Genomic DNA, 20748 nt, shown 5'->3' with positions numbered 1-20748 from the left:
TATTTCTTTGTTGTAACAATGCTTCTTGGCAATAAATCTTATACCGTTGGAAAGCCTGTTTATTTCCCTTTTAAATGGTGCCACATTTGTAAGGAACATGCATTTGTGGGATGAGCAGCAGAGCTGAGGATGTGGGTTGTGCCCATGAAAAATTTGCCAAATCTTCTTTGCCAATGCCAAACAGCTTATTTTGCTGTTGCTATTGACTCTTGTTTGGAGCTTCTGGCAGCACCTGTGAAATCGGCGTGCAACGTTTGACTGATCTGGATAGGTCCCGTGCGATAGGGCAACTTCAAGCTGGTGTTCCGCAAAACCAAGTTGCTGCATTATTTGGAGTGAGCCCTAGTACCATCTCCAAAGTGAAGGCCAAGTTCCATATAATGGGGGATGTCAGAGACAGGCCGCGAAGTGGGCGTCCCACTTCCTCACCCTGTCAACACTTAGGTACCGTAGGCTGTCTTCTACAGATTTGCAGTCAACGTTTGCAGGATGATATGGCCGACGGCTCTCTGCCCAGACAATCTGGAACAGACTGCACACAGCCAATCTCTGGTCTCATAGGGCTGCCAGGAGGCCTGCCATGACTGCCCTTCACCGTCAGGCCCGTTTTCGCTGGTGTCAGCAACACGTGCACTGGAACCTGAACATGTGGAGGAACGTTATGTTCAGCGATGAGTCCAGATTCTGCCTACGGCAGTTGGATCGTAGGGTCAAGAGGATGCGGAGAATCCTATGCTGATTGCTGCACCGATAGAGTAACATCTTTTGGTGGAGGCAGTGTGATGTTGTGGGGTGGCATCTCCCTCACTAGAAAAACGAGTCTTGTCATCATTAGAGGCAATCTCAATGCAGAAAGATATCGAGATGAGATTCTGCAACCAGTGGCAATCCCATATCTCCACAATCTGGGACTGAACTCTATCCCCTAAGATGACAACGCTCGCCCCCAAAGAGCGGGGTTTATCAGAGACTACCTCCAGAATTTGAGAGTGGAGAGGATGGAATGGCCTGCCAGCAGTCCTGACCTCAACCCCATTGGACACTTGTGGGATCAGCTTGGACGTGCTGTTCGTGCCAGAGTAACCAACACAACCACGTTGGCTGACTTGCGACAAATGCTGGTTGACGAATGGGATGCCATCCCACAGCAGTGTGTGACCAGGCTGGTGACCAGCATGAGGAGGAGGTGCCAGGCTGTTGTGGCTGTGTATGGTTCTTCCAAACGCTACTGGGGCTCCTGTTTCTTAAATGAATTAATTGTTAAATTGCCAATATGTCTTGTCTCTTCAAGCTTCAATCATCCAATCCACCAAACACCAAACAAGAGTCAATGGCAGAATAAGCTGTTTAGCATTGGCAGAGAAAATTTGGCAAATTTTTCATGGGCGCAACCCACATACTCAGCTCTGCTGCTCATCCCACAAATGCATGTTCCTTACAAATGTGGCACCATTTAAAAGGGAAATAAACAGGCTTTCCAACGGTATAAGATTTATTGCCAAGAAGCATTGTTACAACAAAGAAATTATCTACCAAACACAAATTTCCTTACTTTTTGTGCTAAGATTAATTGCATACAACCACAGACTTTCCTACATGTTTTGTTCTCTTTCTATTTCACACTGCTTCTTGACCTCAGGTCAGAGGGGATACTGACCTGTGTGCTTACGTGTGTGTGTGTGTGTGTGTGTGTGTGTGTGTGTGTGTGTGTGTGTGTGTGTGTGTGTGTGTGTGTGTGTGTGTGTGTGCGCGTGTGTGTGTGCGCGTGTGTGTGTGTTTAGGCCATTGACACAGGAGGAGATCGCCCAGCGCAGGGCCCTGGCTAGACAGAGACATGCTGACAGGATGGCAGCTGGTCAGCCAGCAGAGACAGCAGACAAAGACCCCGACCACTCAGGGAGTACACCACAGGAAGGCCGGCCTGCAGGACCCAGCACAGGTAAACTGGACAGTTCACTTATCTCTATCTCTCATTTCTCATTTCAACAACAGTTCGATCAAAGGTGACAGTTAATGGTGAACATTAAATTTGACATTGTTTTTTAGCTTGAACAGTTGGATATGTTCAGGATACTGGTTTAATTATATGCTTTACAGAATGAAAGACCAGAAAAATACAACATGATAGGTAATGATGTTGCAATTCAAATTCCAGATGATAGAATACAGTATAAGTATAACATTGACATTGGCCTAGCTCAGTGACGCCCCCATCCCTTTTTTTCTTGTAATTAGCCCATTCTTTCCTCTTCATTGTGATTGGTTGGCTCGGGTTATGAGACCTCCACTGCTCCACTTAAAAAGAAGCCAGACACACAGTAGCTTTTCAAGATCACCATATCCTAACTGCTTTGCAGCCCCAAAAAATCAAGCAAGATCCAGCATCCTGTGTCAGAGTGCCTTCTGTGTAAAGTATGATGGTTCACTGTGATTGACTCTCAGAGGAACGCTTGTGTATGTTTTTTTTCTCTCTGACAGCAAAGATAGAGAGTCTGACAGTGAAAGAGTCAAAGCCAGGGGAGGAAGAGGAGCAGAAGGAGACCTTCATAGCATTTGCCAGGGTCTACAGCGGGGTGGTCAAGAAAGGACAGAGAGTGTTCGTATTGGGACCAAAGTATGACCCCACCCAGGGCGTGAACATGGTAAACACACAGTTATCAGTAAACCTCTACAGTACCTGTTCTATTCTCCTTCTCTGTCTCCATTATGCACAGATATGTGTTTAAAATCATCAATATGTGTTAAACATCAGTTAAAGCTTTTGGACAGTAAAATATGAAGTTTGATATACCAGTGTTTACCCTACACCAACAAACCCTTAACATTTCTGTATTTTTTCCCCTAAAGAGAGAGTTTGGCATTTATGGAAGGTTTTATTGGAATTTAATAGTTGTAACCAGTGTTGTAGTTGAGTCACTAAATCTCAAGTCCGAGCCAAGTTTCGAGTCCCCAGTGTCAGAGTCCAAGTCCCAGTCATCAAAGAAGAGCCAGTCCAAGTCAAGTCCCCATTACCCGAGTCCAAGTCATCAAGGCTGAGTCTCAGTCGAGTTCCAAGATGGGCTCCAATGCTCCACTCTGGCACAGTCAATGAGCTGACATACAAATAAAAAAGGTCCACATTAAACAAAAATGACAAAGCTGTCACCATTTCATACTAATAGTAATGATGAACTGATGACAGTTTTTCTTAGCCAATTCTGATTTCCAGTTTTTTAAAAGTCTTACCTTCAGATTTTCTTTCCCACAATTTTTCAAGTGTGTCATAAAACAACAGACAGATGTTCATATGAACATTGAAACAGGTTTTCCTTGCTGTAATCATTCCTCCTGTTCACACTGACCATTAGAAGATCCCCTTCAAATGCACTTTCAATGCAAGTGATGAGGGACAAAATCCACAGTCCTTGTTTTGAGCAAAAATGTATTTCAAAGTTCATCTGAAGGCAGCGGTGCAGTTCTTACAACACATGCCACATAACCGCAACATCCCTCATTCATCTCTGGGGACCTTTGTTGCATGTCACTCCCCTCTCTCTCTCCCCCTTGTTTCCTGTCTGCTTTTCTACTATCAGCTGTCGAATAAAGGCAAAAATGCCCAAAAAACTGTCTTAAAAAAAAGGTTATCCAAAGATTAAATGAGGCTTCAGCTGTCAGAGTTAGTCAAATAAAGCTGATGTCTTCCAGTTTGTCTTTTTAGTAAAAATTTCCTCCTTTTTCTCTCGACAGACAGTTTTTTTCCCATTCAGCTGCAGTGGAAGGATCATAACAAAGGGGATTTTGGGAAGAGGGAATCTGGCACTAAAAGGACTGACTTTGAAAGATATTGACTCGATTTGACTCATTTGGACGGCTGAAGCCTCTTATTAACTTCAGATAAACTTTTAAACACACTTTTGCACGGAAGGAGGACTGTGTATTTTTTCCCCATCACTTACATCGTAAGTGCATTATGAAGGGATCTCTTAATGTCCAGTATGAACAGGAGGAATGATTACAGCAAGCCTGTCTCATTTTCATATCGGCACCTGACTGTTTTTGCTCCAAAGCATTATTTGAATTTCTCTTGAAAAAAGCAAATAATTTCTGTTACAGTGAACACAGTAGAATGGGATTAGGATTAATTTATGGAATAATAAAGTAACAGCACATATAATTTGCCAACTCAAAAAGTGGATTTTGTGTAGAATAAGAAAAGAATACAAAATCGAAATATCATTACATGTTCAAAAACAGTGTTTCTGTAGTGTTACAGCATTGTGAATCAGCAGGCATAAAAAACAAAAATCCAACATGTTCTGCTTGATTGGTCTGCCTTGAGTAAGTACCCTGCTGCTTGCACATTAAGGCCTGTTAATTGTCAAAGATATTTTAGGCACACTATTTGAGCGGTACAAACAGCATTTTATGGTTAATTTCCACTTTTCTGTGGTGAGCTAATAAAAGAAAATGCAACCAGGCTAGTTTTCTTTCAAAAAGCCTTCACATCACAGATCTTCAGTCACATGTTGGGCAATATATATCCCCTCCAATAACTGATTTCAAGGTCAATGATAATGCCCCCCTCATGTGTGTTAATGGAGTGGACAAACTATTAGGAACACTTTTCAATTTAATGCACTCCAGTTCACCACCAACCCCCACTACTACCTCAATAATAAACATAAAGTTGAATTATCACCTTTCTGACAGTGTCAACAAAAACTGAAAATGTATAAATTTAGTAAATGTAAAATTTATGGCAGAGTTGCTGCATTGGATTGCATTAGATTGTACAGGTGTAATGAAGTGGCTAGTGAGTGTACATACACATTATAGACATGCATACACACATAAATACAAGTACACAGTTAGCGCCAAGTCACTGTTGTCATTGTCACTTGTCACCAGAGCTATCAGAAGAAGCAGCAAGAAAGAAAGAAGAATTGGGGGGAGGGGTCACCATATCAAATCCACAGATAGACATAGTCCCATTTTATTTAAAAAGCCAATAGCTGATGGAATGAAAAACCTCATGTTAGTGTCACCTCTAGGGTGGTAAAAAGGGGAGCAAATTAAACTCACTGTGTAAAGGCTGCTGGGAGTCCAATAAGATGACCAGAGCTTTCTGTGTGGCTCTGACTTGGTAAAGGTGGCGAAGACACACAGTCACAATTTTTCCTTGCAAATTTTTGTTTTTCACACTGAGATTACCAAACTAACAGATCATAGCGAATGTTAAAACTGACTCAATACACGCAGTATAGAACACTTTCAGCAGAGACAACATTAAAACCTCTGAACATCCTTAGAAAAACAATCTTTAGTTTGCCTTTTTACAAATAAAATCAGTGTTGGCATCAAAGGTAAGTTTATCATCCAGGATGGTTCCCAAGTATTTGTACTGCTCGACTACAGTCACAGGCTCTCCTGTAGCAGGAGCAAGAGAAGTAGAAATAGGTCTCCTGTGAAAGTCAATGAACATCTCTTTGTTGTTCACACCAACTAACAAATTCTCCTACCACTGGTCCATGACACTGTTCCTCAAAGTGCAAAAGGTTGACTATTACAGTATCATCTGAAAACTTAAGTACATACCAGTCTTAATAATAAGTCTGACAGTCATTTGTACACACAACAAATAAAAGCAGGGAAAGAACACAGCCCTGAGGAGACCAGGTGGAAGATAAGAGTATACTAGACAGAGAACCATTCACTCAAACTCTCTGTTCTCTGTTAGTCAAAAAATCCAACAAAAATTTAACAGCAGCCTATGTGCAAGGAAGTGAGGCTGGTTTCAATTTAAAGCTGAAGAGAAATCAATGAAGAGCAGTCTTGCATGTTTTTTGTTCCCTTCCAGAAGCCTCAAAACAAGATTTAACAGAGTTGCAGTAGCATCCTCAACTCCTCTCCTTGCCTTTTAAGCAAACTGGAGGGGGTCTAGTCTGTCCTGTGTCATGTCTGAAATCTTGTTTTTAGTTCAAAAGTTTTCATTACAAGGGAAATAAGAGCTAGGGGGCAATAATCACTTAATGTCTTTGGTAATGTGACTTCTGTGGCCTCTGGAACCACAGCAGATTCCTTCCAAAGTCTAGGCAACCTCTGCTGTTCCAAGGAGGACTGAAAGATATATGTAAAAAATACACTTAGTTGTCTAGCACAGCTTCTCAGGAGTTTACCCCCAATGCGGTCAGAACCAAGACTTTTGCTCTCCATGATAAGGCTGAAAGATTTATACACTGTGGCTTTGTCAATCTGTATCTTACAGCCCTCTACCCTGTCTTGGAACTCAGGGAGTTCATGATTACACAGACATAGACATATCAACGCCCTTAACATTTCTCTTTTTATTCTGCATTCCAACCATAGATTTATTGCCTTTCCAGGCTGCAAATGAGTTACCACTTCTCAAATCACCCTCCACTTTATCTTTATACTTAAGTTTAGCCAGTTTTATCTCCCTCTTAACACACTTCTGGACCTCTTTTTTGAGTACTGTCCCCCTGATTAAAGATTAGTTTCTTCTGATCCAATAGTTGTTTGGGGGATTTACTAATCCAAAGCTTATTATTGGAAAAGATTATACATGTTTTGTGAGGAATGACCATATTTTCACAGAATTTAATATAACATTATACTGTGTCAGTAAGTTTATCCAGATCTGCATAGGATTCTTTAAAAATGTCCCAATACATTCAAAACAGTGATCTAGTTCCTGAATAGAGTCCTCAGACTACACCATGACATCTTTGCACTGTTTTTTCCCTCTTCAGAGTCAGCTGGTAGACTGGAACTAAATGAACAGAATTGAAGTCAGAGGTGACTTGTGGAGCTTTGCAATAAGATTTGTTGGCCCCCCTGGATGGTCCTATAATAAAGGTTTATATTTAAGTATACAGCCTTATAATGATATAACAATGATTGCTGTTAAAGCATAACAGCAACTTTTACAAAATAAGCTATACTCAAAATCTGTGTAATAGGTTTTTCTGGAGCTTTCAACCGCATTTCATATGAAAGTATGAAACTCCACTCACATGATAACATGTGATTGTATATCGGGGGAGATAGTAACCTCTCTTTGTTTAAATATGGCCTCTGTTGTCAGATGTGAATGTCCTCCTTGATCTTTCTCCGGCTGCAGTTGAAAGCTCCTGGAAAGGATTGCAAGGAGACCTTAAATTAAGATAATTTGTTTCTTATCTCAACCCCTGCAGTGACATTAAAGAAATCATGAAATCTACCGTATCAATTTGTGCTTGCATTTGACATCCTGACCATGGCAAATAGAATGGTAGATGTCCTTACATTAGGACCCCCCCAAAAAAACTATGATTCCAAATGCTTTGTTAGCATTTTTGTTCCTCATACTTGTTCCTTCTCTTATGTCTGCCAGCTGCCGGAGGGTTGCAGTGCTTCAGACTGTGCCTCTGAGGTGCCTCATCTGTCCTGTTGTTCCATGGAAAGCATCTACCTGCTGATGGGCAGAGAGCTAGAGGAGCTGGAGGAGGTGCCTTCTGGTAATGTACTAGGTACAGTAAACATTTCTCTTACTTTGTATTAGCTATTGCATTGCTTTGGCATCACTTTGCTTTAATGGACCCCGTTTGGGTTATGTTGTTAGGGATTTTGTGGGATTGAGACGTCAGTCAAAGCAGATTTGATTTTTTGATTCCATTCCTTATGACTTCAGTCAAGTGTGGCAGATGAGTCTGTTGTTTTTGCTGTGACTGACCTTATCTGGTATGCATCATGTGGTGGACAGACATTAAGGAGTTATGTTGGATTTATGTTGGAAACACAAATTCTAAAGCTGTTTATAGACAACGTGAGCTGACTGGAAGTTGGAGCACTTGTCCAGCCCGTATGGGTGTGAAAATGTCCTTATTTGATAATAAATACAAAAGATGAACAAGTGTGTTAGAAATGATCTGGTGGTCCACATGAACGGGCAGACTACTGAGTTATAACCAGTGAGATGTATGTGATGTTGCTTGTTGTTATTCTGTGGCAGCCTGCTGTAGTCAATCCCCCAATGGAAGTGCAATACTAAATCACAGAACTACTCCTTTAAAAAACATTAAAAACGTTATCAGATTTTTGAAGTCTCATCATTTATCGATACTGATATCGACCTCAAAAATCCAGTATTGGTTTTGAGTTTTGGTTGTGGAAGGAATTCATGATATTATGACCTACTTGTCTGTTATTGCTGTATATCCCACACTAATGTCAGCACTGATTCCTATTGCTACCAGCACTGATTCATAGCCGGCATGTGTTTCTCTTCTGCTTGCCTCACTCTGAAAACTTGTGACCTAAATTTTGACTCACACACAGACACTTCCTAGATTCCCATGTCATCACTTCTGTTCTCCAAGTCTAAGCTAGAAATCAACATGAGACATCGGCCCTATCTTCTACACCTTCTTCCCTGATATGTCTTTGTTTGAGCTGAATAAATATGTGTTCAAGCTAAATGATTACAAATGTAATGTTCTCAGTCTTGCTCTGACAATTGCACATGCAATCTTAATATGGCTGAGTGGTCCCAGTTGACTGCTCCGTCTACTCTGGAAAATGCTTTTCTTTTTTCTCAGAAACATATCGACAAATGACCCCTTTCACTAATCTACACATTTAGACACACATTACAGCTAATTAAGCACTATTTATACTCCCCACAGGCTCCAGCCTTCGTAGTTAGCTACTGTGTAAAGATGAATTTTCTGTGATGTGCATGTATTCGTTATGAGTCTTTTCTCAGCCATGTAGTGAAAATGTAGCTCAGGCACTGTTTAAAACAGTTAAGCATGCTGAGTTCAGATTCAACAATGAACACAGTAGGAATTCTTTATACTGAGTGTAGAGTTGCACTCAGAATGAATTGTATGCCTGTATAATATGTGCATAATGTGTGTATGCATCAGCCTGTGCTTTGTGATTGTTAGTTGGTGCAGTATTGACGTGACCTCCCATTAGCGTTCCTGTGCACTTTGAGCAGAGTGCTGCAGACGCTGAATGAAAATTAGACCTATGTGAAATCTCCCAGTGAGACTGGCATGAATTATGAAGGAGACATGCATTAGGATATTTACATACAGTCATTAGCTGCCATGGACGTGAGGCAGAATGCACACTAGGAACAAGTTAACAGTAAGGCAGTCCGCCCTTAAGTGAGCATCACAGATCCCTCTGCTCCTTATTTAGTTTGGACTGTCAGCTCACAAATGGACTGTATGGCTGTAAATGGACTTTACTGAGTCTACTGTCGGCAGTTCTGTGGTTGGTTGCACAGAGATGGACTTAATCTAATGTTGTCAGATTTCTTGACTCTGTTAATGATTTGGGTATATTAATGAATATGGTTGGAGATTGGAAGGGTCAGTCATAGATTGGAATGTTTTGGCAGTGCACCACTTAGCTATAGTATGCTCATGGATGTATGCTAGCCGGCTTAGCCAAGTTACCCTGGTTACCCATGCTCATTTAGTGTTGATGCTGCCATTATTATTATCTCCATATTTAAACGATGATGCGTTTCCTCGTCCCCCCCCCCCTCTCTGTGACGGTTGCCTTTGAGTGAAGCCGTTTGGAACAACAATAAATACTTTTCATTTCCAATGAGGTTGGACAGCATATCTCAAGAACAGGGTTCCCCCCCCCCCCCCCCATGCCGGGCCTAAGCATCAGAGATTTTTTTTTTTAAATGTATTTTCAAGACTGTTTTTTTTAAAACTACACTTAAGTTACAGTGGGGTAGCTCAGTTGGAAACATAGATATAATGGTTGGAAGGCGACTTACTGTAGCTTGCAAGTTAAGGACAGAAGGTTTTGTTAACAGTTGTGTTATAGAGCAGTCTTGATAATTGAGGCAATGGCTAATGGTAAACTAGTGGAGTGAGTGAGTGAGTGGGCGAGCAAGAGTGAGGGAGCGGCAGTGTGGCTGCTCTCAGCGTGGACAGAGGTGTGCTGATGGGAGCAGAGCTGGGTGAGCAGTATGAACTATGAACGTAGCTGTACACGTATATTATGAGCCACATTTTGTGATTAAATTAAATTATGCAGTCCTCCGAGCAAAGACGAGTTCCTGAATTTTGTGTAGATACATTAAAAATGTGTGTTGAATAAATGACTTATTTTAAACGACACATTATGTAGTCATATTTTTGAATCTCCAGTCAGCTTTCATCATTGACTTAATGTAGGAACCTATGGAGTCTGTTATAGCTTTTCTTAAATTTTCAATTCTGTAATTTTATCAGTGATTCTGTTATCACAGGAACTGTAGGGCCCTACCTTAATGCTGCCATCAGTCTGTCTCCCATCAAAAGATGCTTACCACTGGGCCTAACAACTTTTCTGGGGGAAACCCTAGTAAGGACCAGTTCTGAGTGTCAGCATAAAACAACTGTCAGCAGGTGTCTTGACTTCCTTTTCCACTGTAGCACAACTAAACTGTTTCAGTTTTGGCCAAGGACCCATTGCTGGATGTTTTTATTTTTCAAAATAAGGGACAGAATTATTATTTTCTTCCTTGAACCATGAATTTCGTGTACCGTTACACCCCTACATTATAGCCTTTGTACAGATGGGTGACAAATTAAAGGAAAAACTGGTCCAGGTCTGAATGCTTGACCCCTACAGTGAGGGGATCTGGTGGCTCTGTTATGCTTTGGGTGGTATTTTGCTGGCATGGTTTGGGTCCACTTGTCCCTTTAGAGGGAAGCGTCACTGCAAATCAATACAAAGTTGTTGTGAGTGATCGTCTTTATCCTATGATGAAACATTTCTATCCTGATGGGAGTGGTCTCTTCCAGGATGACAATGGCCCAAATTCATAAGGCTTGAGTGGTCACTGAATGGTTTGATGAGTATGAAAATGATGTGATCATATGGTATGGCCTTCACAGTCACCAGATCTCAACCCAGTTGAACACCTATGGGAGATTTTGGACCAACATGTTAGACAGCGCTCTCCACCACCATCATCAAAACACCAAATGAGGGAACATCTTTTGGAAGAATGATGTTTCATCCCTCCAGAAGAGTTCAGAGACTTGTAGAAGCAATGCCAAGTTGCATTGAAGCTGTTCTGGTGGTCCATCACCTTACTAAGACACTTTATATTGGTTTTTCCTTTAATTTGTCACCCATCTGTAGATCAGAATATCATAATTGTAGCATGAATTTCAGACCCCTCTCCTATGGCTTTTTGTAATTTGATGACCCTCTCCATCTACATCTGTTCTGATTCTGTGCTAAAGTCAGTGAACACAACCAATCAACGAACAGGGGTATACAGCACAGACTGATACTGTGTAAAAACACCCGAGGGAAGAGTTTCTCTTTATTTTCTGTTACTGTTGGTAATGATGAAATAAGACATAGTCAGCTTGTTTCTCCAGGGATCTCAGAGCATTCCACTAAAAAGCTTGATGACTCAGCAGAAAGTTGAACCAGTGGCAGGCAGTGTGGAAACAATTTCTGCCCAAACGCAGATCCACGAAAACACACCCCGTCTTTCTCTGTGTGTCTGGGCCATGTGGGAGCCATCATTCCTGTCCTGTTAGTGGACTGTGGGCAGGGAGGAAGTTGCCAGCGGAGCACCAGTGTGTAAACCCCACCAGGCTTGGCCTTGATTAGACCCCCATTATTATCTGACGGCTGGAGCAAGTAATTGGAGAGGGAAAGAACTGCACTCACACACAACTTTCTCACACAAATACACACACACAACACTGCATTTGATGTGGGAAACATCATTTTCTAGTTAACCACATGACGACACACTGCACAGACTGCATGACAAAGCGCTAAGTTTGCCTTTGTGTGTGTGTCTGCAAGTTAGTGTGTTATGAGAATGCATGTAGGAGTGAGACCCCCTCCATTATGGCTGTTTTAAAATGAATAACAGAAACCATGCACACATAATCACACACACACACACATGCACATACACAGGGAGGCAGGGAGACAGACAAAGGAAAGGCAGCTGTTGTACTGTATGTACTGTATTGTGCTGCCTTCCCTCCTCTGTTTCCTGCTAGCCATTGGAAACAGCAGCTTCAGGAAATGAAGGCCTCCCATCATGCTTCAGCTCTGACAGCTCAGCTTTGAATCCAGCCTGCAGCGTCAGTCATTCACTCAGATGAGCGCCAGGATTCACTGAACACCAGCAAGTCGGTTGGTTAGGATGAGCTATCTGCTTTTTGTCAGGGTAATAAACAATTTTCATTGGTCATTTATCAGCAAGAAAGAATCAATTGAAATGAATTGAAATTGTGTTACATGCATATTCATATGAATAGGTAGGTCAAAACTTGTCTGTAGCTTCCAGAATCTTTTATGAAACACATAACAGTCCAACAGAGGATCTTTGGGTTAGCGACATGCATTGCTATGTGCCACTGTGTCACTCTTTATTCTACCACCAGATGGCACCAACGATTTTTCAAGTACCACTCGTAGTGGCCTTAAAGCTGCACTAGTCAACTTTTTTATGGATCAATGAATCAGATAACTTTATATAATGTTTAACAAGTCACTCATAAACACAAACCCACAGAGAATTATGTCCTGGCATAGCAGTTGTCTTTAGCTTTCTAACTTATTTTAGCTAATTGTTTTGGTTTTCCGACCTGCGACTCTGCTCTCATCAACTCTGTTACCAGCAGCAGCAGGGAGTTGTTATCAGTAAAAAATCTCTGATAAACCCACTGTACACTACCTGCCCAGCACCAAACAGCAGACAGAAAGTTGGAAGTTGGACAGAGCAGTTGTACTTCCAACTAGGTAGTTGGATGTACAACTTACCTAGTTGGAAGTAGGTTGGAGGTAGGCAACAGTTTAATGACAAAAGTGTCGTCAAACTATTGCCTGGATACGGTGATAATATGTCAGATGTCCTCAGCTTGTTCTGCTGCCCCCAAGTGGCCCAAAATCAATTCATGCAGCTTTAAAACAACAAATGGTCACAAAAGATACAACATATTCTTCATGCTATTAATAGATTGCCACAAAGTAAGGAATTTTAAATATTATACAGTGGCTTTATTTACAAAGTGCAATCAATATATTTTGAATACAGTAAAAAATTATAACCTTCTCAGTATAAACCCTCACAAAAAAAAAAAATACAAGTATTGTGTGGCAAGATTTTACTCAGAAGCTTTGTCTCAAATCTTTTGGAATTAAATCTCACTCAGTCTGTCTTTGGGAATAGACTTTCGGTGACCTTTTTAAGAGGCTTTCCTGTTTTGGGAGATCAAATGAACATATGCGAGGTCTTTAAGGATATAAAACTTAATACATGATCAGAAAATGTAGGTGGTCTCCATGAACAGATCTTGTTGACCTTCAGGAACTAGTCAAAGTCCAGTTAAAACCCATACACATGCAGAAGTAATACCAAAGCATATCATACTAATCATATAAGTTGTTCAGCTACAGGATTTGTTTGTCACTGCTCTTATTGTCCAATGCTGATACCAGTTATTAACACAATGACCCTGCTCACTCACAGCTCCAAGGACCTCTCTTTTTCTTGCTGTGTCTCTCTCTCATCTGCTCACATTAACAGCTCTGCAGGAGACTAACTAGAAGACTTTGTCTCTAATAGCTTAACCACATTTGATCATAGTCTTCATGCTGAGATGCCTCCAGCTCACATTTTCATGTTGATCTCTTATAAACGATCACAGCATGATGCCGTCTTATTCGTCTTGTCTTTTAGATGATTATTGGTAGGTTACCAGTTTGTCAGGGTTCTAACCAGCACATGATGACGAGTAGAATTACTTTAGACGTTCTTCAGACTCCAGGTTCATTGGCCTTTTTTGTTTAGTCATTTTTAATTTCAAGATCTTTTAAGATTTTTAAGATCTCATATTGATACATTCTAATGATTCATGTCAATCATTAACAGTTTAATTGAAATTTCCTTTCTCAATTCATGTGCCTATTACACTATGCAGTCAATAGTTTGTGGACGCCCCTGTCCATGCACCTTTGTATACTTTTGGTCTGGGCATGTTTTACCTGGTTTGGTCAAGTCCCCTTAGTGCCATTGATGAGACATCATAAAAGGATAAGGCTGGCAGTATTCTTTATTTTTCTTATTGTCAACAAATCCCATAAAAGAACCAAAACTAACAATGTGATAGTCTGTGTCAACGTGTTAAGCCTTTAAAAATAGGTCAAGAATAAATACTAAAATGTAAAATGTTCAGAAATGTCATAAAACAGCTGGTCACTAGTCTTTAGTTACTCAAACAGGAGGAAATAGTGCATTTGTTGTGGACTGCTTTAGCTGTGGAGTTGTGTTAGTGCGCTAGCAAGTAATTTCGGCAGCACAAGTGTGTGTGGGATTGAGTCAAAATTAAATACAATGTCCAAGTTCATCGTAACGAAGAAACAGCCAGGCCAACTTCTCTGAACGATGACACCCATGCTTGTTCAATCATATACACCCTAGAGAAGCAAGTTCCAGCCAGTGTGGTGTGGAAGAACTTGACTGGCCTGCAGAGCCCTGACCTCAACTCCATCCAACACCTTTGGGATGAACTCGAACAGACCTTATCACCCAACATCAGTGTTGGACCAGCCAGGTTCAGAAATCTGGTGGAAAGCCTAAAAGCAGAAGGGTGCAAGCTGTTAAAACAGCCGATTAATGCTCATGGTTTGGGAATCACATCATCAGCAATCATATATGTGTGTAATATTCAGGTGTAAAATACATTTATATTAAACTGCACTACAGAGGGCAGTAGTAAGCAGTGAGAACCACCTCTATAAGTGAAGTGCTTCAGAGCAGATGTCTGTTAGAGTGATCTTTTCCCTCCAGAATGATCACAAGATCTCTCCACCAGGTCTGTATCTTTGCTGATAAGCAATCTGCAGTACATTCCCAGATCTCTGAACAGAGCTTGGTGTAATATTCCCCCATAAAAGGCAGAATGGCATGCACTGGAGTTGACACACTAGCCATGAAAACTCTGAGTACCTTAACAAAAGTCCTTTGTTTATTTCTCCTCAATGTTTTTGATTAGTAGCATACACCCAGCCAGCATTGGGATTTATCTGTGATTGCAGCTGAGGGAGAGTACACAGCCAGCTCGATGGTGTTTGATGGTGAGCTTAGTAAGGCAAACAGTTTGTCACAGGGGTTAAAGACGTGGGCAACATCAAACTCTCATCATCAGGGCCTAACGTGAAGCAGCTGTCTGAAGAGACGCAGCCACTGCCAGAGTCATCCAAGTCAGTCCTCAGGGAGGGAAAAAAGGAAAAAGAACTGAAAAAAAGGAGTCTGAGTGAAATGAATGATGCTGATTCAACACTGGGCGACTTTATGAAAACATTTGTTTTGCATTAGGCTTCTCTCTCTGCGTGCCAGCGGTGACTAGCGACCCAGATCTTTAGCAGAACACACCGACTGAATGATTTTACTGATGTCAACCACACCAGTGTGATGGTAGAGGCCAGCTGGGTTCATCTCAGTGCAGTGCAGATCAGATCATGACTAATGACACTGTCTGTTGAAGTGCTTCACTTCTGACAGTAGAACATTTCTGTAAAGTGTAGTTTTGCTTTTTAATCTTCTGCCTGGGAATTGTGGTGTTTCAAGATACATTTGGTGTTTATTTTTGAGAATTTTAAACCTGGTTGCTTAAAAATGCTAGTTCTGTTCTTCTTAACATAACAATCCAACAGTTTGGATATGTCCTGCCATCTCATTTATGGTCAGATGATTGATATCAATTTCATCTCTGTGTTGTCACATTAGTTTACTTTCCCAGTCACGTAGAAACCAGTGGTCTCCTAATTTTTTTGACAGACCCATAATCAAAGGAGAAAATCAGTATGACTTTCATCTTTCAGCATCTGGAGTAGTGATACTGTAGATTCAGGATGTGTTTAGCCTAGCTTAGTGTAAAAACTTGAAGTGGGGGGAAACAGCTAGCTTAAGTCAAAAAATCAAAACCAAACCTATGTGGTATCTCACACAATAGATACGATAGCTAATTAGAAAGTCTGAAAGTTTCTTAACCTTGGAAAAAAGCAAATCTCAACACTTGCTTGTTCCAGAGCTTTCCCAGAGTTTTCTCAGTTGTCATGTAACTAAAGATATTCCAACTTTTCATTATTCTGAGCATTTATAAGACCTCTCATTCATGTTGGCTTAAAGGTTTTTTAAGTCATGAATTTATTCAAGAATGGACTGCCAAGTGGTCAAAATCTCTGGAGTAAGTAAGTAAGTGGACTTTTAGTTGAGATGTTTTGTCAACAACTAATGAGACATTACGGTTTAAAATATAATCCTTTTCATTGTTGGTGGCGAAGTCCACAATTCCTGCACTTGATTCAAGTTGCCTTCACACTCATGAGTGATTCAGTTACTGCTAACTCAACATTTCTTACTGCTGCTTTACAATAAAATCATTCAACTGGCAAAACATTAGGCAGCGTTTATTGTGAAGCATCCACAGAAAACACAATATATTTGTCAAAGAGGTTAGCACTGGAACAGTAATGGACTAGTTAGGAGCAGCCACAGTGAGCTGCACACCTCCACCTCCTCAGCAAGCTAACCAACTCTGGTTACTGAACCCATGCTATTGTGTGGAAAACGACTCTCACTATGTGCAGCATGACTGATTTCTTTAAAAACCCAGCCTCGGAGCCAGTAAATGAAGATGATCAGAATTAAGTTAAGAAGCAGCATAGGAGCAATTAACGGCAAATGATGACATTTCTAAAAGCTGATGGCAAGACCACCAATGGATTCAACACCTGTTTGGTTAAAAATTCACAATTTCGAGTGTCATGTCATGTGCTAAAATGATTGTAAAATGCATCTTACAAACCTTGTTAAACTTAAGAGGTGTTTCTCCAAAGTATTGTAATTGAATACACTTTTATAAATGATGGTGGATTATTGAGTGACTCATACACACTTCTAGGAGGCTAAGAGCATCTTAAGTAGCTCCAGACCTGCAGGAGGAACCAAAAACTACACATTTTTAGTTCAATTGTTAATTTTTATGTCTAAACTTTTATAATGAACACTGATGTTCTTTGTTAAGTGATGTTTGAAACTAAACTAACACACACAAATTAATTCTACAATTGATCTGCCGGTTTGTGTTGTCATTGTCGTCCTCTCCCTCTTCTCTCCTAATATATTCATCTCTTCTGGCTGAAACTCTCCTGATGGTACATGTTCTGTATCTTCGTTTTTCTTGCTATTTATGGTGTTTATGTTGTTTGCCTCATAAGAAAACACTCCTAACTCCTAAGATCAATGGTAATCGTGAAACAAGGCCAAGATCTGCTTGTCTTCCATCTGGCTTAAAAACCTGCCACATGTACAGCTTCCCTGACTTAGCCTCTTGCATCCTACATTACTGTCTGTGCAACAGTGTGCTGTATAAATGGACATCAGGGGAAAATACTTGAGATGGACGTGAAGGTGGACATGATAAAAAGTGGACATCACAAAGTTGCAGTCATAAAACTATTTTCTATTTAGCACCTGATGGCCTTGGATTTACGAGGAAGCTCAGCTAAAGGAGGGAAGAATCCCAGCGCCTCAGACTTTTGAAAGGCACGTTGCATCTGTTTCGCAAATTATTTGATTTTAATGCTGCTGTTGATTAATATATGTGTCAAAAACCTGTAATGAATTGACTTTGAAGTTAAAAGAGATTTAAATGAGCCACCAGTGCTACAAGCCTGCATGTGTGTGTCAGTGAGTTCTCTGATGCTCCTGACTCATCCGTCTCCTCCTCACTCGTCCTTGACACAGTTTCCAGTCCCAGCTGAGCCCTGCTGGGATCCCACAGCCATGAAGCATTCTCCACCTCATCAGTCCTCGGCTCTCCCCTCGGAAATTTATTGACCACCTCCTCCCTCACCTCCCCTCCTCTCCTCTCCTTTTTTCTCCTCCACGGCTCTTTTCTTCACTCTCTCCCTCTGTCTAGGTCTCCCTTACCCTGTCTCTTCCATCTTGCCTGATCTAGATTTTTGTTCCCTGCCCTTTCTTCTGAAATGTAGTGTCAGGTCTTTGAAGCTCACATTAACAAGTCTGTTTGTTTGTTTGAGCAAAGACGTAGCCGAGGAAAAAAGAGGTGGCTAGAGGGAAGGACGAGAAGTGGAATTCCCCTTCATTTAAAACCTTTTCAGTCACTCCACATCATTTTTTTCAGACATATATACATATAGACAGTTACAGAATTACATACTAAATTTGCTAGCCGGTGGTCTGTTTGTTTGTTGCTCTGCTTGCTTTTAACTTTTAACAACTTTTGAATAACTCCTTGCATCTTGTCCCCTGAAGCTTTCCATCTGTGCATCAATACGACTACTAAACCAGATCATTGCAGTTGGCTCCTAATCGGAGCCCGATTGCCGTTGGTACCCACTTGCTAGCAGCTAACATTAGCTCCTTCCTAACAGCAACTTCCTACGAAACCATTGCCTATTACATGTAGTCTGTGTACTGGCAGATATATTTCTCTCCATAGCATGCCTCCACTTACCCCAGTGGAATCTGAGCTGTCCAGTCTGAGATACAAACTCCATTCTATCAAGAGCCTCTTGGACAGTGTCCTCCAGTGACAATCCCTGCTCCTCTCCCTGTTGGAGATGCTGCAGCTGGATTTTCCCTACAGCTCTAAGAGCGACACTCAAAAAGCGACACTCCTGACCCATCAGCTGATCCTTTCTCTTGAGTGTCCCTTGTGAAGAAGGAGAGAAGGATTTCTCTTCCTCTCTTCTCACCAGATGGGGATGACAACCCTGCCCCACTGTCAAACTACTTTGCTCCGCTTGAAAAGCTTACTGAGCTAGCAGGCGCACGTACACCGACTGCTCCGGAGCAGCCTGTCCCGGTCAGCTCCAACACAACGAGAAAGCGTCAAAGTTCCCCTACAACCCCAGTATCCCACAGGGAAACGTTGCCTGTACTTTTCCCTCCCTACTGTCTTCAACTTTGAATGCACTCCTGCTAGCCTCCAGCCATCGACCCACCTGCGCAACGGAGCACTGGACACCGCTTTGGTTAGTAGTGGCGTCATCTCCAGTGGCACTATCCCTCTGTCTTCATGCCCAATTGAAACTCTTTCAATTAACTCTGTTGTCCCTGACGCTGCCCTAACTAATGTGGTTAATGCCAATTGGCTACCTCTTTCATCCAAACTCTCAATGGAGAGAGGGACAGGCTACCTGAAATCCTTATTATTGGTGATTCCATCATAAGATCTGTTGAACTCCCAGGCGCTATCACCTACTGTCTTCTTGGTAGCAAAGTTATCGAACTGTTACCAATGCTCACAGACCTTCATCCCTCAGCTCACACTCAAATTGTTCATGTGGGCACCAATGACATCATGGATAAACAGTCAGTCAAACTCAGATGGCCTGCACCCCGACATAAAGGGTATTAAACAACTTGCTCAAAACTTCATCCAGTATATTACTTGTAAGTCTGAGTGATACTTACCTCATCATGACCCTGCTCTAAAAGCTCTCCTTGGGTCCTGCTCAACACTCCTCCACCAAAACTACACCTATTAGGGTCACTGTAAGCCACCTATGGACCCAACTGCTCTGCTAATCCTACAATAAGAGCTAACTTAATTTCCATTTGACCCACTCCAACAACAAAGTAAGAAATATTTTCGATTCATCAATTGCAGCCTTCTATTGTATCTACTGCTGAATCCGTCTCCAGCAGTTCAGCTGTGTTTAGTCTACTTAATGTGAGGTCCCTTGAAAACAAGTATTTTTTTTATGCCAAGATTTTATTATGACTAACAATATTGGTTTCTTTTTCATCACTGAGTCCTGGTTAAGCCCTGGATACTCTGTTCCACTAACTGAGGCATGTCCCCCTAACTACTCTTGTTTTAATCAACCCAGGCTGTCTGGCCGTGGAGATGGGGTAGCTATCATTTTTTAATAACAACATTAAATGTTCCCCTGTATCTCAATATTTTTTCTTCTTTTGAGTCTCTGGGTTTTCTTTTAAATGCCCAGCATACTATGTCTTTTAATCTATAGGCTGCCTAAGGCTAACACTGGTTTTATTCAATAATTTTCTGAACTTCTTTTGTTTATTATGGCCGAATATGATAGTGTTCTCATCCTTTGTGATTTTAACATACATGTTTGCTACCCCTCCATGTCCTGCTTTACTGCTGATTTTCTTAACCAATTTGAGTCTTTTAATCTTGAACAAATCCAACTCATAATAAAATGCATAGTCTTGACCTTGTGCTGTCTTACAGTGTTTTTCCAAATGATATTGAACGGCTAGATTTTAATGTCTCTGATTACAAGGCTGTGATTTTCCATACCCTGCTCCTGCTTCCTGCTCATAAGCCATCTACCTGTATCAGCTCTCAGTTTTAATTCCAAGTCAGCTAGCAGTTTTCACAAAAGGTTCTTAGCTGCTTCTGTCATTAATACCCTTAATCAGAAGGGTCTCTCGGTCATTGATTTACTAGATAATTTTAATAGAACTTGTGAGACTATCCTATCAAGATGAAACGAGTAAAACATAACACCCTCTCCTGGCTTAATGACCATACAAGGGATTTAAAGAGGCAATGTAGAAGAGCTGAGCAAAAATGGAAGAAAGACAAACTCAAGGTATCTCTTAAAAGCTTGATGTTAGCCTATTAGCATGCAGTTCAGGAAGATTGACTGTTCACTTGAAAAAGAATCTTATAATAGGGGGGACAACAAGACTTTTTTCATCCCACTTTCAGG

The 20748-nt window shown here is 41.2% G+C and overlaps 1 protein-coding gene across 2 annotated transcripts in view; it reads left to right on the top strand.

The window, feature by feature from the left end:
- The window catches only part of efl1 (elongation factor like GTPase 1), a 125942-nt gene that overhangs the window by 34797 nt on the left and 70397 nt on the right, over nt 1-20748 (top strand). For both annotated transcript variants that reach the window (XM_042411896.1, XM_042411886.1), the window contains exons 13-15: nt 1782-1939; nt 2479-2642; nt 7373-7508. In XM_042411896.1, coding sequence (XP_042267830.1) covers nt 1782-1939; nt 2479-2642; nt 7373-7508 — 458 coding nt within the window. The remainder of the gene's footprint in view (nt 1-1781; nt 1940-2478; nt 2643-7372; nt 7509-20748) is intronic.

Source organism: Thunnus maccoyii, chromosome 1 (genome assembly GCF_910596095.1).
Source record: "Thunnus maccoyii chromosome 1, fThuMac1.1, whole genome shotgun sequence".
Lineage (NCBI taxonomy): Eukaryota > Metazoa > Chordata > Actinopteri > Scombriformes > Scombridae > Thunnus > Thunnus maccoyii.
Note: the sequence above shows the minus strand (reverse complement) of the source record. Positions and strands in the feature narration are given on the sequence as shown.